Source organism: Pelobates fuscus, chromosome 10, assembly GCF_036172605.1.
Source record: "Pelobates fuscus isolate aPelFus1 chromosome 10, aPelFus1.pri, whole genome shotgun sequence".
NCBI lineage: Eukaryota > Metazoa > Chordata > Amphibia > Anura > Pelobatidae > Pelobates > Pelobates fuscus.
This window is the reverse complement of record NC_086326.1, coordinates 27,419,652-27,446,246: the sequence shown is the minus strand read 5'-3', so window position 1 is coordinate 27,446,246 and position 26,595 is coordinate 27,419,652. Positions and strand designations below refer to the sequence as shown.

The window sequence follows — 26,595 nt, the reverse complement described above, 5'->3', positions numbered from 1 at the left end:
CCCACTTATTGTTTTATGAGGGCCCCCACCCACCGCTCAAGGGTGGGGGCCGGGGGGGGAGGACAGTAGGTCCCCCCCCCCTTATTATTTTATTAGGGCCCCCACCCACCACTCAGGGGTGGGGGCCAGGGGGGGAGGACAGTAGGTCCCCCCCCCCCCTTATTGTTTTATCAGGGCCCCCACCCACCGCGCAAGGGTGGGGGCCAGGGGGGAGGACAGTAGGTCCCCCCCCCCCCCCCCCCCCCCATTACCATTTTTTTTTTTTTACAGTGAGCAGCCACAGGCTGCTCACCAGGGCCGGACTGGGAATTAAAAGCAGCCCTGGAAAAAAATACTTACCAGCCCCATAATGCATCGCGCCAGCATAGTGTGCAGATACAGAGTTAGAAAAGAGAACTTAAAATTAAAAACTATTACTCCAATGTAAAGAAAAGCACTCATAGGCTTCAAAATAAACAAAAGTGCTGATTTATTTTAAGCAGACGTGCATGTAATCAATGTTTCGGTCCAACTACCTTGACATATTAAGGAAAGCTTGGTAATGGGACTGAAATAGTGAATGTATGTACGGCACAACTGTAAAAAATTGACGTTATCTTATTTATATTGAAGTCCTGTGGGACAATGTATGATCATATAATGTAACTAAATCCCATTTATTTTTTGCCTAGATAAGGTGTTTTTAAACAAAACCTTTTAAAAACGAATAACATTGAAGTTGCTGTTTAGTAGATAGGAGAGTGCGCTGGATCTTGTGTATTGTTTATTATATATATATATATATGTATATAACTAATACACACATTAATATACATGTCATATACCATTGGAGGATCCAGAGCCTGATCCCGGGAGGGGAAAAAATCCATGTACAATAACCAGTACTGCTCTGTGTAGTGGTTATGGTGCAAGGAGTGCCGGGACCCCTTCACAGAGTAAGAAGTCAAACCGTTTAAAACCCCTTAAGGACACATGACATGTGTGACATGTGATGATTCCATTTTATTCCAGAAGTTTGGTCCTTAAGGGGTTAAGAACAGTTTGACAACTTACCTGGGGTCTGCTGGGATATGGGGCTGTAGTAGGGTATAGGAGCAGTGGTGCAATGTGTGAGGGGTGCAGTGTGTGTGTGAAAGGTTCAGTGTATGTGTGTGTGTGTGGGGGGGTGTAGTGTGTGAATGCGTAGGGTGTGTGGGGAAATGTGTGTATGGGGGGCTGTGAATGTGTGTGTGGGGGGCTGTGAATGTGTGTGTGGGGGGCTGTGAATGTGTGTGTGGGGGGCTGTGAATGTGTGTGTGGGGGGCTGTGAATGTGTGTGTGGGGGGCTGTGAATGTGTGTGTGGGGGGCTGTGAATGTGTGTGAGGGGGGCTGTGAATGTGTGTGAGGGGGGCTGTGAATGTGTGTGAGGGGCAATGTGTGCATGTGTATGGTGTGTGTGTGGGGGTAGTGTGTCTATGGGCCTAGAGTTCACTCTCAACACTGCGACCACCAGGGGAGAGCCTCGTGGGGGGGGGGGGAAGGAGGAGTCTCCCCTCTCCTTCCCAGTCTCTCTCTTCCCCCTCTGCCTTTCTCCCCCTCCCCTTGTGTGTGTCTCTCCTTTCTCCCTCTGTTTCTCTCTTCCCCCTCCCCTTGTGTGTCTCTCTCCTTTCTCCCTGTCTCTCTCTTCCCCCTCCCCTTGTGTGTCTCTCTCCTTTCTCCCTGTCTCTCTCTTCCCCTCTGTCTCTGTCTCCCCCCTTTCCCTGTGTCTCTCTCTCCCCCACATCTCTCTTCCCCTCTGTCTCTTTCTCCTCCCTTTCCCTGTGTCTCTCTCCCCCACATCTCTCTTCCCCTCTGTCTCTTCCACCCTCTCTCCCCCACATATCTCTTCCCCATCTGTCTCTCTCCCCCCTTCCCATGTGTCTCTCTCTCTCTCCCCCACACATCTCTTCCCATCTGTCTCTCTCCCCCACACATCTCTTCCCATCTGTCTCTCTCCCCCACATATCTCTTCCCCTCTGTCTCTCTCCCCCCTTTCCATGTGTCTCTCTCTCTCTCTCTCTCCCCCACATATCTCTTCCCCTGTCTCTCTATTCTCCCCCCCTCTGCCTCTTTCTCCCTCCTTTCCCTGTGGCACTCTCCCTCCCCCTCTGTCTCTCTATTCTCCCCCCTCTGTCTCTCTATTCTCCCTCCTTTCCCTGTGGCACTCTCCCTCCCCCTCTGTCTCTTTCTTGCACCCCCCCTGTCTCTTTCTTGCACCCCCTGTCTCTTTCTTGCACCCCCCACCCATTCTCTCTCCCCCTCTGTCTCTTTCTTGCACCCTCCCCCTCTGTCTCTTTCTTGCACCCCCCCATTCTCCCTCCCGTTCTGTCTCTTTCTTGCACCCCCCATTCTCCCTCCCCTTCTGTCTCTTTCTTGCAACCTCCCCATTCTCCCTCCCCTTCTGTCTCTTTCTTGCACCCCCCATTCTCCCTCCCCCTCTGTCTCTTTCTTGCACCCCCACCCATTCTCCCTCCCCTTCTGTCTTTCTTGCACCCCCCATTCTCCCTCCCCTTCTGTCTTTCTTGCACCCCCCCATTCTCCCTCCCCCTCTGTCTCTTTCTTGCACCCCCCCATTCTCCCTCCTCTTCTGTCTCTTTCTTGCCCCCCCACCCATTCTCCCTCCCCTTCTGTCTTTCTTGCACCCCCCCATTCTCCCTCCCCTTCTGTCTTTCTCGCACCCCCCATTCTACCTCCCCTTCTGTCTCTTTCTTGCCCCCCCCCAATTCTCCCTCCCCTTCTGTCTCTTTCTTGCACCCCCCCCCCATCTGTCTCTTTCTTGCCCCCCTACCTGAGAGGAGTCAGGGGGGGCAGCGTGTTCCACGATACAGCCTCGCCGGTCCGGCGGCACTTCTAATGCTGGGGGCTGAGCCTGAAGGAGGAGGGAGGAGCATGTCTCTGTACCATACTCCCTCGCGGTTCCTGTGCTGTGAATTGTGGGAACCGCGAGGGAGCATGGTACAGAGACATGCTCCTCCCTCCTCCTTCAGCCCCCAGCATTAGGAGTGCCGCCGGACAGGCGAGGCTGCCACCCGGTCCGGTGGCTCCAGCGTGCAATGCGGCCGCCGGCCGGCCCCCTCAGAGTATGTGCCACCGGACCGGCCACCCGGTGGCACATACATTGCCAGAGCAGCCCCCAGGTGCCGCGGCCCACCGGGAAATTTCCCGGTATCCCGGTGGGCCAGTCCGGCCCTGCTGCTCACTGTTTAGTGGACATTCCCCTACTCGCGGTATAGCGAGTAGGGGCATTGGGGAGATTTTAATTATGGGGGGGCTATTATGGGGGGCTTATGAAGTGGTGGGGAGCTCTGCTCCCTGCCGCTTCTATAGTTACATATTACAAGGAGGGAGCTGCGTGCCGGTAGCTCCCTCCTTGTAATAAACTGAACGAACAAATGAACACTGATACTCAGTGTTAGTTTGTTCATCTGATTTTTTCTATTCATTCATTCGTCTGTCTGATGAATGAATGAATAGATGAAATTCCCGTTCGCATGTCCAGGTGTTTCACTGGGCATGTGCGGGAATCTCACAGTCTGTGTAGTGTGGGTATATGACGTGTCCCACAGGGACTTCACCTACCCACACAAAGATGGCGGCGCCCTGAATATAGATCGGGGCAGAAGATAAAGAATAAAAAATAGGTAATGTGGGGGGCTTAGGGGCATTTGGGGGTGACTAGGGGGTCGATTGGATGTAGTGGAGGCGGGAGGGGGGTTAAAAAAAAACGGGATTCGGCATGACAGTGCCGCTTTAAGGTCGTTTTAGTTCACTTTCATGTGATCGATCAAACTAGTATCATTTAGGTAACATCTGTATGGCTGTAAATGAGAGGAAATCTCAACGCATGTCTCTTGGTTAAGTACAGATTTTGTTGTATTAGTATCTCTTTACAGCTCTAAAAATATACATTATAAGCTTGGAGAATATTTAGCTTGGTGAACTTTATGAATATTTTATTTATTTATTCTATTCTACATTCACATTAACCTTACAAATACATGTTTCCTCCATCCAGAGCATTATATCACTATGTGAAAATAAACTGAACTCTCCTTCGTCCTCAATGATCTGTCGAAATCTCTCATCCATCGGGAGAAGAGTGCTTTCTATTGAGTCTGTCAGTGCTCTCCAAGGTAAATAATCTGTGCAGCCTTAAATGGACTCCCCTCTGCCCAAATAAAAAAAACAAAAAAAAAACTCTAATTGGTAGTTATACCCCCTATGAACAAAATGCATGTATATACCTAAAACAGCTTCTAAAACTGCAGCTCTCTTGTCTGCAGCCTTTGCAAATCATCCCCTTCTTCGCCAGTCCAGACTTTCTGTGGCTGTCCAATCACAGACTGCTCAATGCAGCTCAAGTATTTGCAAGGTATGAGCTCTGGACAATTGCTGCCTCTTGAGTTAAGCTCCACTGAGCTAACCAAAAAGGAAGTAACAGAACCGGTTGTCTGATTGACAGCCAGGGGGTGTAACAGGGTTCATGTATGAAAGTGCCAATTTTCATTGAAATCTACACTTTTTTTCTAAAATGAAAAACAGAGGACACAGTCTTAATACATAAATCACTTGGCAAGCTAAAGTGCCTATGGTATTTGGGGTGTTAATTTCAAGCACATACAGTCAACAAATTAAGTTACATTTGCCCCAGAATGTTGGAAAGTATTTGAGTTTTTAAGAAGTTACGGTACTTGTGCAAGAAAAAGAAGGCAAAGAACACAAAACAATTGTTGATACTTTACTATACATTGCAACAATACATTACAGTAAATGCAATGTGAGAGAGAAAATGTTTTCATTCCCTAATACACAAATTACAAGAAAGAAAATCTTCTTTGTATATTTAAGTTAGTCTGACAAATACCATTTTTTTATTGTATTGTTTTAGCTTAAAAATGCAAAGTCTCTCCCTTGTACGTAACCTTATTTATATATTAGAATTCTTAAATCATTGTAGCCATCATTTTAGTAACGATTATCTGTAATGTTTCACAAACATGTTTTAACATCTGCTCACATGTGTCACTTACACGATTATTAACTAAAGAGAGAATTCAAAGTAAATTTCACATTTAATGTCGAAATAGCCAAACCCGAATAACTTTCTAAGTCAGCTATGCTTTTCATTTACCTACTTTGACCTTAAATTGTAAATTCACTTTGAATTCTCACTTAAGTAAATAACTATTTAATGCCCAATTTATCAGTAGTGTTTTAGGTGTGTGTTAATATAAACTTTTAACAAAGTAATGAGTGGTGTGGAAGTATTTTTCAAGAAGATACACACAAAATACAATATACTTTTTAAGTCCTTAGGGCAGCTTCAATGATTATATTCTGTGAGTAAATCGTATTCATCATTACTATGATGGTAGTCACCATCACTGGCAGAAGGACACTTTACAATGGTTCCAGAATGGCTCCAAAGAGACATAGGAGCCATTCTGGAACCATTGTAAAGTCTCCTATGGCTCATAGGAGCCTTAGGAACCATTGTGAAGTGGCCTATGGCTCATAGGAGCCATTCTGGAACCATTGTAAAGTCTCCTATGGCTCATAGGAGCCTTAGGAACCATTGTGAAGTGGCCTATGGCTCATAGGAGCCATTTAGGAACCATTGTAAAGTCTCCTATGGCTCATAGGAGCCGTTGTAAAGTGTCCTTCTGCTCCCAGTGTTGGTGACTACCGTCACACTATCAAACTATAAAACATAGATATCACAACACATATCAACCTCTAAATACATTCTGTGGATTTAAAATACACGTGGTTTCCACCACTATAGCCAGTAAGCATTGTAGTTTAATTTTAATTTGTGTAATAAAGGGGTATTATGCTACACGTTTTTATTTTATTTTTGGAGACCTTGCAAAATCTCTGCATAACTCTTGTTTACTTGGTATAGATGGCTTGGAAAACCTATGGAAAGGGATAGACAAAATGGACCGAGGAATGAAGCTACAAGCAGGTGAAAATGTTCCAGTTCACACAATGGCTGTTATAGATAATCCCGCATGTAGCCGCTACCCAGACATCTGTCGCAACATCCTTACGTCACAGGAGATCGAAAATAAAAATTGGTGGAGAGAACCCGATATTAGAGTGGAAAAACCATATACAAAGCCATGTTTACCGTTAGTAAATCATGTAAAAAAAAATAAAGGCGACAGAACACAACTGCTCTGTTTGGAAAAATATGAGAATTGTGAAAAAGGAAAACTGGAGGATGAAATGTCAAGACTTTCTTTAAAGAAACATCGTAGAAATAAACCACAGCCTGGTGCTAGTATGTCAGAGAAACGTTCTTTTTCTCCCTCTCCGCCACCTGTTGGAAAAACTACTCTTAAAAGCTGGCCGTCAATGCCTAGCTGCCTTTCCCCAAATGAAGATATCGAGAATGAGGAAAGTCTGGATTGCCGAGATAAGCCAAAAAATATATGTTTTGTGGATTCAAAGACCTCAAATAACACCATGTTTTCAAATATTTCTATGCCAAAACCTAAAAACTGTAACTCCCCCCTAGGGCGGTCCGAGTTCCATTCTCAAGTTTCCTATGAAAATTTAGTTGCTGCTCTTGCAGAAGAAAACCAGCATTCCCAAAATATAGATGAGCCAATGACTTTAGGGAACAATCTCACTTTGGATCAAAGTATTCCGCATCCCATCAGGCATAATGGAAGTAAACACGTTCGCATACATGAAAGACTTAATCCAGTGCCGGATCATAGTAGTGATATTGCAGTTGTTTCTAGACTAAATAACTCTCCTGAACAATGTTCTGATATAGAAGAAGAAAATGAGGAGCAGGAGGTAAAAAAAAATGTAAAAAATAAGTTGACCATTTTGGTCCACTTTAGGGATGTTATATTTTAGAGTTTACAGTGAATTGCAATGAAAAGAGCCTAAAAATGAAATGTAGGATATTTCGAGTTAACCATTGCAATTTTTAACAGTTCACAATTTAGGGAATGTTTTTATTTTGTCCATAATCTGTGCAATATGCTAAAGAAATGATCAGATAAGGATAAGAGACATACTAGTCTTATACCGTCTTACTCCTCTCTGTGTCGATCCTATATGGAGCAGATGAATCTGTCCAATGCCGATTACAACATTGTGGGTGAGAAGAAACCCGTGTGTGTGTGTGTATTTATATGTAATTTTTTTGAGGATGAAGTTGGCAATTAAAGGGAAACTAGTGCTATGAAAACAAAGTGCAGCACTGTCTCAGGAAGCACCTCCAGTGGCCATCTGAGGTGTGACCACTGGTGGTTTCCCTAGGGGGGCATGTAAACACTGCCTTTTCTCTGAAAGACAGCATTTACATTAAAATGCCTGCAGGGGAATGAGAATACTCACTAGAACAACTACTATAAGCCGTAGTTGTTCTGGTGACTATAGTGTCCCCTTTAAGTCTGGGAATTTTGTAGATAAATAATTTGCAACATTTTTCCAACAGTATTAAATAATTTGGAAAGCTTATTAAATTGAGAAATATCAGAAAAGCTAACATTCACCGATGGTAAATGAGTTATATTTCATCCTATGTGAATTCACTATAAAATCATCACACGATGCATATATGTTGCATTACACAACGCTGCAAATTTGATAACCTTTTTTTTTGTTCTATTAAGTGGATTTCATTGAAAGATCTTCTGTTACGCTATGGACAACCATTAAAAGAAGAGGAACTATGGGCATTATGCCACGAGTGCTTATGTACTCTTCAAACATACATAGATTGTCCAGGTAAGTTAGGCCTTCTCATATTTTTTTGTGTTGATAAATAAAATCAAGATGGGTATATTTTAAAGCTGGTAAGAAATTCATTGGCAGCATTTCAGAATTATTGTAATGAATGTATGGGCAAATAACCAGAAAGCGTGTTGTAGTTTGATAATGGACAGTAAGTGAAAATCTCAGCCACTCTGTTTTGCGCATGAATTTGTCCTGTGTTGTCATGCAGCTTGGAATGACTCGGCTGTAAAATGTGCATCATCTGTCTTGCACTTTGCATATAATGCCATAAAGTAGAACAGTAAAGCAGGAGGGGAAAAGAGGTGATACAAATCTTCTTTGGATACTGAAATCCAATAATGTAGCATGCCGTTTCACATCTTCTCGACAAAGAGACACTCTGCCCAAATACAAAAAAAATCTGTGTTTAGTAGATATGCCCCCAATGAAAACATGCTTGCATTTAATTGTGCTTTTTTTATTGGGGATATAACTAAAAACGGCTTGCAAACACTGCAGATCTCTTGTCTGATGCCTTTGCAAGCCGTTACCATGTTACTTTTTAAGTGACTGTCCAATCACAGACTTCCCAATGCAGCTCAATGAGAGGTATTTGCAAGGGAGGTGTGCTGGGATATTGCTGCCTCTTGAGTTTAGCTCCACTGAGCTAAACAACCAGGAAGTAACATGACCTGTTGTTTGATTGACATCCAGGGGGTGTAACAAGGTTAATTTATAAAAGTGCCAATTTCTATTGAAATCTGCTCTTATTGTAAAATGAAAAAAGAGAAGACATTCTTCACATATAAAGAACTTCAGCTAGCGGCGTGCTTTAGGGGTTTAGAATGTTTAATATAATACATGTGTAAAATGAAAACATGTCTCACCCCCACATCTATACACAACCAAATGCATGGGGATGGGGAACAAATTAATGAGAGGGCAAGGGAGTATTAAGATGCAATGAAAAAAAAAAAAAGATAAAATGTAAGGGGATAGTTATAGCTGAAATGGATGGAAAAGCTGAGGTGGGCACTGAAGATGAAGCGAGGGTAGGAAATTGACTTTTTGTTCCTGAAACTGTTGCTGAATGAGGTATGGATTATGTTTTCCCCAAAACACAAGCCTTTCGGCAGGATTGATCTGAAAATTAAGACTTTTTTTATTTATTTTTTACATCAACCAATTAAAGGGACACTATGGAAGAATCTTCCTTTTGGTGATAGTTTTACTAAAGCCTCTGTGACTGTGAATTATTAAAAATAGAAATGCCCAGTTTTGCAAAGCATTGTTGAAGCTATCGAATTAAAGGATGGAAAGTATAAGATCTTAACGGCTGTCATAGCATCCAGAGAAAGACCCCTTTATTACTTGCTTGCTCAGCAGAATGGCGACAGAGGTTGTTTGTATAAAGTACACAAAAGATCCTTCTTGCTACAAAAAAAAAAAAATAGTGCCAGACAAAAAGAAGCAAATTAATTTTTACGTAATCGCATGCACACAGAAAATCGTTTTAGTGCTAGTTGTGAGAAATGCATTGTATTGGACTTGGCAAAACCACTGTGTTTTATTGTGTGAAATCTGAAGCTGAAATCTCCACTACTAGACTGTAGCATGAAATAATTTTGTGGCCCCCCTCCTCTTCGCCACTCCATCTGCAAATTTAAGAACCCCCCCAATTCCTATTAACTTAATGTTAAAATGGTCCCCCCACTCATCCTGCTTGCATTGAGTTTTGAGTAAAAGGAGACCAGCTTATTCCATGACTTTTACTATTGTGTTCCCTTATCCACTGTATGTGAAATAATGTTTGTGCGATCTGAAAATTACAATTGAATAAAGTACTCCACACCTCTGTATGTTACTCTGCCATTTCACTGAGCTCCTTCATCTTGGCTCCGATTGTTATAAGTTCTACTCTCCACACCTTTCAGACAGCATAGAGAAGGGATGATAAACCAAAACAGCGTCCCAGTTTCTCATCTTCATTGCACCATGTGCCCTTGCTGTGCTGAGCATAACTGGACTGTGATGCTAATTGCTAAACTTATAATATGAGTAAAAGAAAATAGAACATACCACGAGGAAAAAAGTTAACAGATGTTATAGGAGATTTTCCGTGTTTTTTACAATTTGGTAATTTCCAGAGAAGTAATCACCCCCTTTAATATGTGATGGGTGGAACTGCTGTTCAGCGAATCTGTAAATTATTGGTGTAGAAATTTAATGAGGAGATCTAAACTCTTTATTTTTCCTGCCATCTCTAATACAGCCATCCCCAATTCTACCTAACCTCCGCACCCTCTTTTATCACTGTCTCAAAGAAAGTGCTCCCAAGCTTCACCCACTGAATAAGGAAGGTACAGGCGAAGTGTAATACACTCAAAGCCATCACGATGGCCATGTTCTCAGCACTGGACGTTAAGTACATTTAACCGAATATCTCTTTAAAGGACCACTATAGGCACCCAGACCACTTCAGCTCAATGAAGTGGTCTGGGTGCCAGGTCCATCCAGGGTTAACCCTGCAGCTGTAAACATAGCAGTTTCAGAGAAACTGCTATGTTTATAATAGGGTTAATTCAGCCTCTAGTGGCTGTCTCATTGACAGCCATTAGAGGCACTTCCGCGATTCTCACTGTGATTTTCACAGTGAGAAGACGCCAGCGTCCATAGGAAAGCATTGAGATTGCTTTCCTATGGACTGAGTGAATGCGCGCGTGGCTCTTGCTGTGCATGCGCATTCGGCAGAAGAGGGAGGAGAGTCCCCAGCGCCGAGGGAGCCTGGCGCTGGAGAAAAGTAAGAATTTAACCCCTTCCTCCCCCTGGAGCCTGGCGGGAGGGGGGCCATGAAGGTGGAGGGGGGGGGACCTATTAACACTATAATGCCAGGAAAATGAGTTTGTTTTCCTGGCACTATAGTGGTCCTTTAAGCCATGAGAACTATCCTAAACAATTATTATCGATGATATAAGTTATGTCTAATGAAGTGTTAAGTCTTAGTCTTAACATGTTCATTTTAATAAAAAATTTTAGCCAACATTTGCAGATTTTTAATTTTTTTTTGATTTTTTTTTATGCAGTCTTTGGGAAGTTTTATCAAAGTTGACTTTTTCAATTGCTTTAACCCCCAAATCATATTCAGCTACAATCCCACAGTGCATAGGCACCCTCAGGTATACTTCAACCCCACTTTGTTACGTTTAAAGATCAAATTATATATAGAAATATATAATGTTGATATATTTCTTGGCTTGCATCCCAGTTTATCTGATGTGTCACTATCTGTGTCACCATAATGACCCATGTCAATAGCATTAGGGCATATTTATTTATTTATATTTATTTATTTATTTATAAAATATTTTACCAGGAAAGATACATTGAGATTTCTCTCGTTTTCAAGTGTGTCCTGGGTCCACAAATCTTTGAATTGTTACAATTAGGGTACAATAAAATACAAAAACAATATTAATACACAATAAATACAAAATTTAACATAGAACAGGTAGGAAATATATAATCAACCATGACAGGTGCATTCTGTTTTGATTATTGTAGAGAGGGATCTCTTAAAGGACTTTAGGCTTAGGGAAGATTAGAAAGTGTGTGGGAGGTCGTTCCACAATTGCGGTGCTCTGTAGGAGAAGGAGGATCGGGCTGCTTTCTTTTTGTATTGAGGTAGACTAAGTAAAGTGTTGGTACTGGATCGGAGGTTATAGGAAGTGGGAATAGCCGGGGAAAGCATTGTGCTCAGGTAGGGTGGGAGCTTCCCAGAAAAGCTCTTAAACACAAGTCTGAAAAGATGAAGGGTGCGTCTGGATTCCAGCGACAGCCAGTTTAGTTCTTTTAGCATGTCACAATGGTGGGTCCTGTAATTACATTGTAGCACAAATCGGCAGCACGAGTTATACAATGTGTTGAGTTTATTAATGTGGGATTGCGATGCAGATGCATATACTACATCCCCTTAATCAATGATTGGCATCAGCATTTGCTGTACAATCTTTTCCTTTACTGTAGGGCTTAGGCAGGATTTGTTTCTGTACAGGGCACCTAGTTTTGGATAAAGTTTAGATGCATATGGGTATATGTCTATGCCTAAATAATATAATACATTAAAATGTTTTCATATGTCAAACTTGTCAAAAAACTTAAAAGTTTTTCTTTTGTTTTATTCAGCAGTTTTATGTCTTGAATCTGTCCTGATTGATCACAGAGGAGAAGTCCTCTTTGTCCCTCACCTGAATGAAGGTAAGGCCAGTCCTACATATCTTGTGGTATTTGCATATTTCAAGGCCCAGTAATTTACTCTGTTATTTAGGTGTTCACTTACACTTTATAGCTTAATTGAAAATGTTTGTATCTCACTCATGTTTCAGGATAAATCGAAAATAACAATGAAAGCTAGACATAAGCTGCTTATTTTCCCCTTCCTTTTATCTTTCCCCTTAGAACCATATGATGCTCTTTGTGTACCTCCTGAATATGACCCTGAGGGAGTGGGAACAGAGAAGGTAACTAACTTTCCTTGTTATATTATCATGTAATCACAGTAAATCATGGTAGATATTTTGTCAGATGAGACTTCTTAGAACTGTTATATTTTAGCTTGTATTATTATTGGCGTTTATTTATTTACACATTTTGACCAGAACAATGCGTTGATGAGAACCCTGCTCAAATGAGCTTACAATTTAGAGAGATAATCAAAACTATACAGATTATGGCAGTCATTACAGTTTACAATTATGTAATGCGTAGTTATATCACAACAGTGCTAATGCATGGCCCACAACCTGCTTTAGAATACAGACTTTCTGAAAAACAGCATGCCAGGCAGTCTATTCTCAGCCACCATTTTTTTTGTAGTCATAAGCATGTGACTGAATGACAACTACACCTGGTACTGTCCATAATGTGCTATACACGCCAGTCTATAATATGATAACTACTTTTCCAGATGGTTGTGGGACAGTTGTAGTATGAGCCTATGTTTGAACCTTTGTTCAAGACCATGTGAAATCTGGATCAGGCCAATTCTGGATAACAAGGTCTCCATCATATGAGTCCTGCAAGTCAAACAATATATTGTACTAGTGAAATGGCTAGATATTGTTCAGATTAAAAATTATGCTTGCCTGAAGTTTGTAACCTGCTGTCTATGGTTTTATACATATGTGTGAGATGTCACGTATGCATATACACCCAGACCAACCAACATACATGTAGATTATGCACGTAAGTTTTTGTATTAAAGAAGCAATTTGATTTGCACAATGCATAGGTTAAACAGTATGCAGTATACTGTATTGATGTCTCATCTTATTTGCATGATTATAGTCTTTTGAATTGTACCTAGTTGTTGAGTATATTTTACATTTCTTATTGGCTATAGTCTGGTCTTGTAAAGCAATGTCTTTTAGTTTATTACATTTCGGATTCAATTGTATTTCTGGATTTTATACAATCAGTTTAACATTATAGCTTTTGCGATTTTCTTTTGTCTGGTTTCCTTTTCATTCTCCTGCAGAATTAATGTGAGTGAATTTCCATTTTACAGGGTTGTGTTTATGGCATTGCAGCTATTTTATGGTCATCCGCAAAACTAAATTTCCCTTGTAATCACAAGCTAGCACTGCCTAAAAAACTTAAACGGTTTCTTTTGCATATGGCAAAACGGGATTCTGATGAACGGCCTAATTTAACCGAAGCTTTGCAGGTACTTACATTGGCTAAGCCAGATAGATTTTATTTTACACTTTTATTTTCTGTTTTTTTTTATACGTGCATGGTATATGATGTATAACTATCATATGAACAGAATTGCATACATTAATCTATTCGTTGTTTGCACAATAAAAGTAACCAATAATAAAAAGCATATTTGTTGTATGTGTGTGTGTGTGTGTGTGTGTATATATATATATATATATATATTGTACAGCCTGTTTCTGTTAAAGAAAATGCTTATGGTGAGGATGTGATAATTAATGCAGAAGTGTGTAAAACATATCTCTCAAGGGCTCCCATTTTAGAGGGACAAGTACTTCCTTGGGACCCATATCACTATTTCCTATCCTTGTGTCTTTCTTTTTTTTAGAAGCTCATAGGCTTGCTATATAAATGCCCCTTTGCTATTGACATTGGGTCAAAGTTTGGCACTGGCTAGTATCGTCCGATAGCGTCACATCACTGGCCAGTATCATCAGATACCATCACATAAGATAACATCCTGGGGAGCTAGCTAAGAGACATATCAAAATGAAGGCCCAAATTTGACCTTCAAACTTCACAAAATGTGAGGCTGAAGTATACATGTGGTTGCTTATGTACTGTGGGGATGTAGCTGAATTTGATTTGGTGATGAAAGTAGTAAACTACTTTAGTAAAATTCACAATGCAATGTGGTCAAATATTTGTTTATATAATTTTTTTTTTCAATTGAGGGGTGGATTTAACTTTTAGCTGAGGTAGTGAGGTAATTGCCTGCCAGACATGCCCAGGGAAAGGATGTCCAAGTAGTTTATTGTGCATCTTGGGAAAGTGAGTCAGTGCACCAGATGTTGGCAATCACTTAGATGGGATACTCAAGAATGAGGATTCAAATTGGAGTTGATCAGCCCACATTGAGATTTTAAAATAAAGCAACCCCTCCCCCCGCCACCCCCTACCTCCCTCAAGAAATAAAGAACCTAATGAAGGGTTCAGGACAAAAAGAAAGGGTGCCTAGTGGGGGATGAAATACAAAACCATGAGTGTTGTAAAGACAATCCGATGTCATATTTGCAAGCAAACAAACTTGTATATTTAGTCTAGACTTTTTGATTATAAAGCATATATTCTGTGTAAATTAAAATGAATAATTAAATGCAATGTTTGACAAGCACTAATAATAATAATCTTGCCTTAAGTGTCTCAACTGCCTTCATAGCCATGTATGTTGTCATTAGATCTTGCATGCGTGTGTAATGTGCACTGTGGCTAGCAATCATGGGACGTGCAGTGCGTCAACATCTGTAAAGATTGATTCTTGGACTAAAAATGCAAAGGGTTATGTCTTGTATTTGTTTTATAACCTGTTAAACCTTTTTTATTGCACGTCTTTATTTTGCCTTCAAGGTTTGCAGAAATTATCTACAGCCAAGAAGTATAGACGGTAAAGATACCTGGGCCAATTTGTACAGACTTGCATATCAGGTGAGGAAGTGGATAATTAATGTTTATTTATTGACTTACATGCCATAGTTATTACCCTTAAGCCGAACTCTTGTAGCTAGGACCATATTTACATTACAGAGGTTTCCCTCCCACTGCTGCTCTGTACATGTTAGATATGTGTGTATTTAATTCAACAGCAAACAAATTATTAGATATTCATTCTTGAGGCCCTTTGATCTTTTGAGAAGGAGGTGACCGCCTCAAGCATGGGTCCTATGGTAATATATATATTTATTTTACTCCTATCTTTCCTGGCAGCTGGTCCTCGCTCCTTCTTCATGGAATGCCCTCCCCCGGGACAACCAATTCACCTCCTCTCTGCAGTCCTCCAAAAATACCCCATGTTTCCTATTGTACAGCACTGCAGAATTTGTTGTTAGAATAAATACTTGTACTTGTTCTGTTTCCGTCATCTTTCTGTACTTCTTTCCAGTACTTCTGGAATTTGAATCCTTTGTGTTTCTACCATTTTACTGAAACGTGTGTGTGTGTGTGTGTGTGTGTTTATGTATGTGTATATATGTGTTTGTGTGTAAATATATATAAACATGTGTATTTATATAAATACCAGAGTATGCAGTACACAATGATACATTTTTTTTATTGGACTAACCTAATATTTCAAAGACAAGCTTTCGTGAGTTTTCCGCTCTTCCTCAGGACTGAAGCAATACAGATCAATCTGATAGTTTAATTGAAAAGAAAAACAAAAAACAAGAAAACAGCAGAGCAGGGCAAGTATATAGCTGTTTATATGTATCTATATAAATTGATCCAATAAAGGTGAAGCAGGGATATTGAAAAAGAACTACCGTATTTATCGGCATATAACACGCACTTTTTCTCCCTGAAAATAGGGGGAAAATGATGGGTGCGTGTTATACGCCGATATACCCTATTTACTTACCTGTATTGTAGCGTGGGCCGGTGTTCAGCGCGCACCGCGGTTCTGGAACTTCAATTTTAGGTTCCGGTTTCCGGCGGGACTGAAAGGAAGTGTGCACACTTCCTTTCAGTCCCGCCGGAAACCAGAACCTGAAATTGAAGTTCCTGTACCGCGGTGCGCGCTGTGAAGCCGGCCCACGCTACAATACAGGTAAGTAATTATGGGACAAGGGAAAGTGCACTATGGGATGAGGGGGGGAATACTATGGGATGAGGGGGGGGGACACTATGGGAGGGGGTGGAGAATACTATGGAAAGGGGGGGGAACACTATGGGAGGGGGGGAGAGAATACTATGGAAAGGGGGGGGGGACACTATGGGATGAGGGGGGGGAATACAATGGGAGGGGGGGAAATTTCCTTCTTAAAATGAGGTGCGTGTTATACGCCGATAAATACGGTATTTAAGACATTAAGATGTGTGTTTATATAAAGTTTTGGTAGTGTGTGAGAAAGCCAGAATCTACATTAAGTCCTTAATTTCTGATGTTGAAATGTGTGATCATTTTCATCTCAAATGTCTTTTGTTAAAGAGAGTCTTTGAAATTCCACTTAAGAACATTAATCCTGAGGTTTTGGATGGAGTAACCAGTTGGGGTAAAGTGATGACCAACAGGGGTACAATATCCATTTTCCTTGTGGTTCTTGATTGAGTTTCTGATGCAGCTTAATGTCAGTTTCTCCAATGTAGCAACCTTTGTCACACACTGTATACTGTATCATGTACACCACATTTGCAGATGTGCACGAATGTGATCCCTTAATGTTGTATGATTTGTTATTGTCTGGCTGTGTTAGTGCCACATATATGTTGACGCAGTTTGCAGAGTGATTTGTTGCATCGTACAGTGCCATTCTGTGTGTTTGCTGCGGACCAATCTCTGTCTCAGGTTAGGTGGTTGTTTGAATGCTAGTATGGGGGGTTTAGGAAATATTTATTTGAGTGTGGGGTCCTCTGAAATTAATAGTTGTAGCTCTTTAATAATGTTACATACTCCTTCTAGAGTTGAGTTGTATGTAACTATCTTTTTCAATATTCTTCACCTTTATTGGATCAATTTATATACGAACATATATGCAGTTATATACTTGCACGCCCTGCTCTGCTGTGTTTTTTTTGTTTTTTTTCAACTAGCTTATTGACTCTCCTCTGTTTATTTTCTTTTTCTGGTTATTCTCAGCCAACCTGCACCTTTCACTTTCAGGCACATCTTCTGCTATTTATGACAACCCACTCACACCTCTCCTTCTCTAACATCAGTTGTTTTAAGTGTTAAACTCTATCATATTGATCAGTATTGCTTCAGACCTGAAGAGAGGAAAACTCTCAAAAGCTTGTCTTTGAAATATTATGTTAGTCCAATAAAAAAAGGTATCATTGCATACTGCAATACTCTGGTATTTTGGCATCTTGTCTATTTCTAATTAACAGAGCATGACACCACAAGCATCCTTATAGGTAAACACATACCATAGTGCTATATTATATATATATATATCTCTATATCTATATATATATGTAATATAGCACTATGGTATGTGTTTACCTATAAGGATGCTTGTGGTGTCATGCTCTGTTAATTAGAAATAGTCAACATGTACTGGGAAAAAAACATTACATTTAATAATTCCTTGTAAAATTTGTGTTTATGTTTAGTGTCGGCCAAACTCTGGATTTCAAGCAGAACCTAGCAACTTTTCAGAGACTTCATCAGGTATTTTAAATAAGATATGCTTGTTTGCTGTCTTAAAAAACCCTTGCTTTACCTCATCCTCCCTTGACCTTCCTTGATTGGATGGAAAAACTGTGGTTTGGAGTTTATATCTGGGGTAAGCAACCTTCTGCACTCCAGGTGTTTTGTACTACATCTCCCCTGATGATGGCTGTAAGAGCAATATGGGAGATATAGTTCACATCATCTTGAGTGCCAAAGGTTACCCTACCCCCGTTCTATATTGTTTATGTGAAAAATTCTCTTATGTGTTCTGCTACTTTTGCCGTTTTCTTTCCTCTTTGATAGTTACCAGCTCAGTGCATCTTATTTGGGAAATCTAGGAGGCTGTCCATTCTGCAATAACAAACCCATGTAGCAGGAAACAGCCAGGGTCTCTCAGCCAATCCTTGCCCTCCGTTTGCTGTCATTAGAAGCATTGTGTGTGTCCTATACTTCCCTGTTGTACATATAAAATGTTTCTTAGCTTTTTGTTGAAGGTTGATTAGCATACCTGGCTGTGATTATTTCTTTCTTTGTGTGTTGTAAGTGGAAAGTTAAATCAACAGAGTAAAAAAAAAAAAAATAACAGTATGTGCTATCCATTTATAGGATTTTTACCTGTTTCTACGACCAGCAAACTTAAGGCAGTTAAGGGTCCTGTCCCTATGAAAGAAGAACATCTCAATTTACCTGCTGCATTCACATCTTCGGCCTCATATTTTAAACCAATTATTCTAATGCAAAATGAAGATACTTCCGGGTATGTTATAATTTGCTTTCTTTGTGTAGATTGTCACAATCAATTCATTTTTACATGATGCATATATATATTTTTCTCTCTTTAGCAAAAAGACTCCATATTCGTCTGGTGTGCAAGAATTTGGAGATTCGGTTGAAAATTACCCTTTTGGAGAGGATATATCAGTTACAGATTTGGAAGACAATACAGAAGACAAGACATCTGAAAATCAAAACTGTGTTATTTCTCCAAGAACCTTGAGTTCAAATAAGGCTAATTCCACGGTTTCTGACTGTTTGTCTGATTGTAAAGAAAACATTTCCTCTGCAGCTTCTTCAATTTCTTCCAGTTCCTCAACGTTGAGGAACAGCCCATTAATAAACAATTATTTGCTAAAGCAAGACCCAAAAACTGGGAGTCTCAAGCTTGTACGTGTTCATCTAAACATTCCTGATCACATACAAAATGGATCTCTAGAATCTGAATCCGTGGTCTTTGGGACTGTTAATACATCAAGCACTGTAACAAATAATGATGTTAATATCAATAATTTCAAAAACTCTGAAAAGCTTCCCATTTCTGACCTTTCTATATGTAAAGAGACGCATACTAAAGTTAATGATGTCACAAGTGAGCTTCCACTGACTAATGGGGTATTGACTTCCAGCTCCAATACTGCTAGGACTCATGAAGCAGTTAAGGACTGCGAGAACAAAACAAACAATGTTTCAGAACTGAATGCTGCTAATGGCGATTCACCCGATAAGAGGACAGTATCCTCACCTCTGCAAAAAGTGGTGGACCTTATACGAGATGAATTTGCTTTTGATGGGTATTTGGAAAATGGCATAGAAGATCTTGCAATGGGTATGTGTCAAAGCTTCAACAATAAATATTGAGCATATTGTTTAGTCACATTAGTTTGTTGCATGATTGTTTTTTTTTTTTCTTTTCTAATTCAGATGAAATTTGCAGTATTCTATAAAAGACAAATCAAAGTGGGATAAAAATCAGATTGCTCTGAACAAGTAAACAATAAATAATTAAAATGTCCTGGAATAGCATCCAAATAAGTAATTATTTGCTTAAAAATTAATATGCAATGCCCGAGCAGCATAATATCATTTGCAGGCTATGGGATATAAATAAGTATTGCGATTGGCTGGCATAATATAACACGGATTCATCATACTGATGATAGTTAAATGTATTTTTTTTTTTTTGGGTAAATATATTTTTATTGTGTTTCTTTTGCATGTTATATTGCGTGGCATCAAACAGGGGAGACAACAGGGTGTAAATTACAGCGTGTAAATTGAGAATAGTAAATACTGTCATATGAGACACGCAGGTCTCGTATCAGTCTCATGCATATCATTAGATGAGACGCTCAGGTCTCTATTTTGCGATTTATCGTAACCTGAGCAGAACTCGCAGGTCCTTTCAAGCGAAACTCACATTAAAACATTCCAGTAATTTGTATACGTGAAAGGTGTGCAATCATTCAGCTATCGTGTATATAGTGTGTCTGGTGGATGTTGAGCATGAGACCATTTTAGAAGAGAGATTGGTGGGGGGGTGCGGAAGAAGGGGGGAAGCAGGCCTCTATCGTGGCTTGCACTATGTTTGGGGGTTTACTCCCTTCGTACTGGTGGATTTTGTTAGCAAATCTATCCCCTGCTGTGGTAAGTACCCAGTGTGCCCATATGTCTAGATATTTTTGAGACTTATCGGTTGACTTCATAGGTAGTTTATATGCCGTCTCTTGGGTTTTGCTAAAGACAGGGCATTTGTTTTCTCCCAGTCCCCATCACTAGACCTGCGGTCCAGGGCCGTTTCCCCACCTTCCCATGAATCTCTGTGGTTTGACGGGGACGTGTGTATGCAACATGGAGTATAGAAAGGGGGAGCGGCTCCGGATCCATGCATGTCCGATCAGATAACGTAGGTGCGTGCTTCAGCGCCTGTCCCTGTGGTAGTGTTTTAAGGAAGCTAGTCAGCTGTTTGTATTTGAATGATTGCATAAAGGTCGGGGTTGACTCACCTAAGATGTCTGGAAGGGCTTTTAGACCCGTCTCTGGATGGATGTGGAGTAGCCTAGGTAGTGGGTCTGTGAACAGGTCTCGGAATGTATTCGGGTCCAGACCCGGTTGAAAGTCCGCATTGTGTGTCAATGGGAACAGTGGTGATAGGTGTGAGGTGAGGTCATACCTTCCCGCTATCCTGTGCCAGATTCGTAAGGTGGCTTGCGTGTGTATGGATGCGTCTCTCCCAGCCCCCCACGGGAGCAGGGTCATGGGCGTCCCTACATCTGTTTCCTCCACTTTTTTCCCCCAGAGTTTTTGTACTTTGTGTTTGGACCACTCAATTATCTGGAGAAGATGACATGCGACATAGTAGAGGGAAAAGTCCGGCAGTGCCAGGCCTCCCTCTCCTTGGGCTGTGTGAGTAGGTTATATTTAAGTCTAGGTTGTTTTTCCGTTCCAGACATATGTCCCTAGCGTCGCATGTAGAGAGTCATGGTACATCCTCGGGATCAGGATAGGGATGGCCTGTAAAACGTAAAGTAACCAGGGAAGGAAATTAGTCTTGGCCACCTGGATGCGGCCCAGCAACGATATATGTGGGTATGACCATTCCCTCATGTCCCTTTTAAGTGTGCTCCGCATAGTGGCAAAATGATCCGCGTATAAGTGTGTACTATGCTTAGTTAGCCATATGCCCAAGTATCGAATTTTAGATTCCGCCCATTGGGATAGTTAAATTTATTTAATGTGATAAAGGGTTACTTTAAGTACCTAACATACAAGGATGCTTTTCTGAAACTGCAATACAAAAAAGAAAATTCATGTTTTATTTTTGGAGGGGTGTGGGGGGGGGGGGATAAGTTGAATTTTTGCAAATGTACTGATCACAAAATACCTCTCCTTAATTATACATGCAGAACTCTAAAGTTTTCAGCTGTGGTAATAAAAATTAGGGATCTTCCGATTATCGGTCTGGACGATATTATTGGCCGAGATTCTGTATTTTAAGCGATATCGGCCAATAAAGATACCGATATGCCGATAATGCAAACCAGGTCCGCCATCGGGGTCCTGGGTGGCCCAGCACACTCTTACTTACCTTCCCAGCAGCTCCCCTGTCTAAACCTCGCTAACATGGCAACGCACCACACGGCACACAGGCCGCAAGCTTTGGACAGGGGAGCTGCTGGGAAGGTAAGTAAGAGTGTGCTGGGCCCCCTCTGCACAGTCCATGCCACTGGACCACCAGGGAATGCCAAATTCCCCCTCCCTGGCCAAGTAAGAAGCAGGGAGGGGGGATTAAAACTAAATTTTTAAAAATTAAATGGGAGCTTGATTACACTACTCATATTTTGGCTGCTGTATGATGTACAGATTTCAAAAGAAAACTGAGAGGTAAAGTTCTGCTGTGCAGACTATATGGTATATACCCAGCACTCTCAGTGAAAGTAATGGGAGGACAAGGATTGGTTGAGAGATCACTCAGCTCAATCCTGTTGTCTACATCTAGGAGAAAAGAGTAAAGCTAGCGAAAGGAAAACAGCTGTGGATTTCCAATTTATATGTTCCTTACTACTCTTATTTTTCACTGGTAACAAAGTTACTAAATGCTCAGTAAGCTGTATTTCTATCAAAATAATACAGTCTGGGGTCTGCGTTTGGCTCCATTCTCCAGTATTTGATTGTTTAAAGTGCTATGTGGTTAATTATCTTCACTAAGAACCAAAAGGTAACTAAAATAAGCACAATGTATTCCTGCTATTTTTAGTTGGATCTCAGTTTCCCTGCTACAAGCATAGAAATGCTACTAATGTAAGAGTCAGGTTTAGGGTGGAGGATTTAGGTTGGGGGTATCCTTGGATTGTTAAGGGGTCACTGGGTATGATAAGGGTGACTTAGAAGTGGGAGGCTTTGAGTTTTAGGTATAATCCTTTGGTTTGTATCATCAGCTTTAAAACCGAATGGAATGTTTCCACCCTTTCTCTGCTAGGTGGCACTGTTGTGGTAGAAAAGTGCTACTGCGAGTGGTATGAATTTAAAATATAACAAATTTAATTTATTTGATAAACTTTTAGAATGGTTCAGTAAAGGCTGGAGCTGGATCTAGACAATCTGCTTTTCGAGTAATTCTAGAGACAGGCAGAAACATGTACGATGTGCTTGCAGCTATAATTAATATTCGCTGATTACTTTAGCTGCAAGCAACAAAATGCAGAAACTTTAAGAGGAAAGCTTCCTGTATAATGCTAGGAATATATAGGATTATGGCATTTGGTTTGGCCATTTAAAAAAAGCACTCTGTTTTCTCCAATTCTACCAAGCCAAACAGTGGTGCTTTCAAATCACTTATTGCAGCAACATATATGTACTATATAGTGGATATCCTTATCTGGCAGCTTGCACTTTGTTTGATCTTAGCAATTTTGATAACCATTCAGTATTTTGTGAATTACCTCTAAAACGATTTACATGAAATAATATAATGGCAGCAAACACTAGTTAGAAATGCACGTTTACAGTTGACAAGATTTGCAAAAGCGGTATATATAGACGTTTTATTATTGTAGGAACACAAGGCCCGTTGCATAATGAAACCAAGGTAAGTAACTTCTGAACTTCTGAAAAAAACTGTTATTTTACCTCAAAGGGACACTATATAGTCTCCAGAACAACTAAAGCTTAATGTAGTTGTTCTGGTAGTATAGTCAGTCACTGCAGGCTTTTTGCTGTGAACTCTCCTTTTCAGGGAAATGGCAATATTTACTTTGCTACCTATGGACACCTCTAGTGCCGCTCCTCAGACAGCTACTAGAGGTGCTTCCTTGGCATGGAGACGCTATACTTTCCCCATAGAGATGCATTGATTAAATGCATATCTAGGAGGAGATGCTGACTGGCCAGGCCAATGTTTGACCCTGCCCCGCCTCCGTTGACAATCTTTTCTTATCAGAAAGCATTGGATTGGCTGAGATAATCAGTTCTGGTGGTGTCAGCCAAGGAGGCGGATCGGAGTCAGGGCCAGCACCGGCGGGCCTGCGCAACCCTATAAATAAGGAAAGTGTTCTTACATTTTAAGGGAGGGAAGGGGGGACATGCCACCTAAATGGTGGTTTTAACACTGGTATTTATTTTTATTTATTTTTTTATACACGTTGTGTTACTGACCCTATAGTGTTCATTTAAAATGTCTATAAATGATTGTGCATCTTCAGAATAGATTGTTTAGTGGTGATAGGTCTCATGAAATTCACAGTAATATTCTCTAGAGAAATTCAACTTTACCTACCAAGTATCAGACAAAATCTAAACATGTTATTTCAGCCATGGATTTAATTTTACAAAAAAACATTGTGGGCACATCCAAAGCATGCATTATTTAACAGTGGCGCTGTTGGAGCCTGACCTGAAACAACCAGAGTATGTGTATGTATGTATATATACATGTGTGTGTGTGTGTGTGTGTGTGTATGTGTGTGTGTATGTATATATATATATATATATATATATATTACACAAACATAAATTTAAAACATTTTAAAATCTCTTTCAATGCCATTTAAAATCACCTGTCTTGCATACTAAATATGGAGATTTATTCAAATCATATAGGCTAACACTTAATTTTGCCGGAGTACCTCAGTATTGGTGTATTACTACTATTACTAACATACGTGTTTACATTTCAACTTGGTTTACATATATGTTGCTAGCTGCGTTCTTGCCTATCTGCTCCAACAAAATTGGCTACAATTTAAAGGGACACTATAGTTACTAGAACAACTGCACCTTATTGTAGTTGTTCTGGTGTCTATAGGAGTTCCTGCAGGCATTTTGCTGTAAACACTGCCTTTTCAGAGAAAAAGCAGTGTTTGCATTACTGCCTAGGGACACCTATAGTGGCTACTCCTCAGATGTCCACTAGAGATGCTTCCTGGGTCAGTGCTGCACATTGTGCAGCACTGACATTCATCATCTCCACTGTCTGCATGGAGACGCATAACTTTCCACATAGAGATGCATTGCTTCAATGCGTCTCTGAGTAGATGCCGATTGGCCAGTGCAGCCTTTGGCTTTGCCCCCTGCCCCACCTCCTTGGCTGAGATAATCAGTATGGATGACTTCAGCCAATCCAATGCTTTCCTATCTGTCTTCATTATGTCGATCAGAGTCTTTTCACATGAAACCTTTAATCTTACATCATTCATGCATCTTCTATGATTTATACTGTGACTTCTGCTCCAATATAATGTTTCACATTGGTATATTTACTTGTTTTATTTTATTTATTTATTCATTTAAATGCTAGTTGAATAAAAACATCTAGAACCAAGATGAAACCTATGGAAGATAATGTACATTTCCTGGTTAAATACTTTGATAACATTGTTATTTATTTAATAAGAGTACTTTCTCTTCTGTAGGTGAATATATTTTTTCCTTGGAAGGCCTCCAATACACAACGTTCTGCGGTGCAATAAGTGAGAAGTTTTGTGATCTCTACTGGGATGACCAGCTGCTTGAAAACCTCTTCCAAGTCGTAAATGGAAAATCTCCCCCATCTTTCAAGTACTAAGACATCTTCCATTCTAATTCATTTTATTACATTACTTATAAATTCTACTTTACTGTAACATATAGTATATATGCATCCAAAAGTTAAATAACCTGTTTACATAAAAGTACCAGGTCATATGTAACCAGCATAATTTTTGTTAGGAGTTGCAGTCACCATGCAAATTAATGTAATATTTCTGCACTTATAAGAAGGCTTTGCTTTCTACATATGCCAAATATTCTTATTGGGTACACCTGGACAGTTGCTAATTAATGCAAATACCCAATTGGTCAATTGTGTGGTTACAGTCCTTGAATAAAAGTATGTAGACATGGTCAAGAGGTTCAATTCAAACCAAATGTCAGAATGGGGAAGATATTGTCTTTGACTGCAGAATATTATTTGGTTCCAAGAATCCAGGCTTTTCTGCTGGCAAAAGAGACCTTACACGGTATTAAAAATGTACACTTATCCATAGACATGCAAGTCTGTCTAAGTCGATGTCTAAAATAGTGGTGGAAAGCCCAAGTCCATTAAAACAGCAAGCATTGGAATTCTGGAGAAAAATCATGATCTCACCCATTGTACAAGTAGTTCCACATGGCAGGCAATGTGAATTGGTGTACTGACATTGAGCTTGGTAGAGCCAGTGTGATTTAAAGCATCTTTATGTATTGGTGGTCTTCTGAGCTAGTAAATCTTAATGAATACTGAGGTGATGAATTTTGAATTCCTACATCTGAATGATCTCTGGGTGAGGTAGGGTCAAGTTAAAACATAGTAAATCCGTCACTATCTCAGAATTCAACAGGACAAACTGAAGATCATTTATACCTACATTGTTCTTTATTATAGTTTTTTTTTTCCGTTGTAATTTTAATGCTTAATTATTTAGGGCCTAGTAGTGCTATATTAAACTAGATTCCTTTCTAATCAATCTTTGTTTTTGTTTTTTTTAAGAGCAGCTATTGTTTTGTTTTGGGATTATTTTCCTCGATCTTTGTACTCGGTTGCATAATAACTTGATTTTTTTTTCCAGAACAAATCCAAAGGATCATTGTATTCCTACCCAGATATTAAAAAGAGTGCACAGAAGGTCACGGAAATCAAGAAAGCATGAGCAGCTTTCTACCCTTGAAGAAATGGACATATCCAATAATTCAAATGAAGTTTTGACTCCACAAAAAGAAATGTCACCCGTATCCCAGAGACGCCCTTTGATCTTCAATTCAGGTACAGTCTTTCATAGAAACCAAAGAAATTGTACTGTTCGATTTATACAGTTTGCAAAATCAATCAGTGTGATCTAAACATTCAGTGTCATTTTATCAGAAGATTCCACTACATTGCTCTTAAAACCCTAATGCTGGCAAAGCATCAGGGGAGATGTAGTCGACAACATCTGGAGTGCCAAAAGTTGCCTAACCCTGTTGCCTAATACATTTCTTTATTTATTATTATGATCAAATGTTCATTATAAATAGACCAATCGACTGAATAATATACACCTAATATCTATTATTAGTTTCACCAACTTAATATAGAGCAAGTGCTCTTATACATGCAGTAGAATTTCAATTTTGTATTGAAAGGCACAAACCAGAGAATCATTTTCATAATTTTTTTTTCCTCCAA

General features: G+C 40.1%; 1 protein-coding gene across 1 annotated transcript in view; it reads left to right on the top strand.

Moving 5' to 3' along the window:
• Window positions 1-26,595, top strand: part of KNDC1 (kinase non-catalytic C-lobe domain containing 1) — a 91,060-nt gene that overhangs the window by 36,171 nt on the left and 28,294 nt on the right. The window contains exons 5-16 of the mRNA XM_063434058.1: window positions 4,035-4,152; window positions 5,925-6,829; window positions 7,657-7,771; window positions 11,942-12,013; window positions 12,215-12,276; window positions 13,323-13,481; window positions 14,882-14,959; window positions 17,582-17,639; window positions 18,249-18,399; window positions 18,485-19,245; window positions 24,827-24,971; window positions 26,000-26,193. Coding sequence (XP_063290128.1) covers window positions 4,035-4,152; window positions 5,925-6,829; window positions 7,657-7,771; window positions 11,942-12,013; window positions 12,215-12,276; window positions 13,323-13,481; window positions 14,882-14,959; window positions 17,582-17,639; window positions 18,249-18,399; window positions 18,485-19,245; window positions 24,827-24,971; window positions 26,000-26,193 — 2,818 coding nt within the window. The remainder of the gene's footprint in view (window positions 1-4,034; window positions 4,153-5,924; window positions 6,830-7,656; window positions 7,772-11,941; window positions 12,014-12,214; window positions 12,277-13,322; window positions 13,482-14,881; window positions 14,960-17,581; window positions 17,640-18,248; window positions 18,400-18,484; window positions 19,246-24,826; window positions 24,972-25,999; window positions 26,194-26,595) is intronic.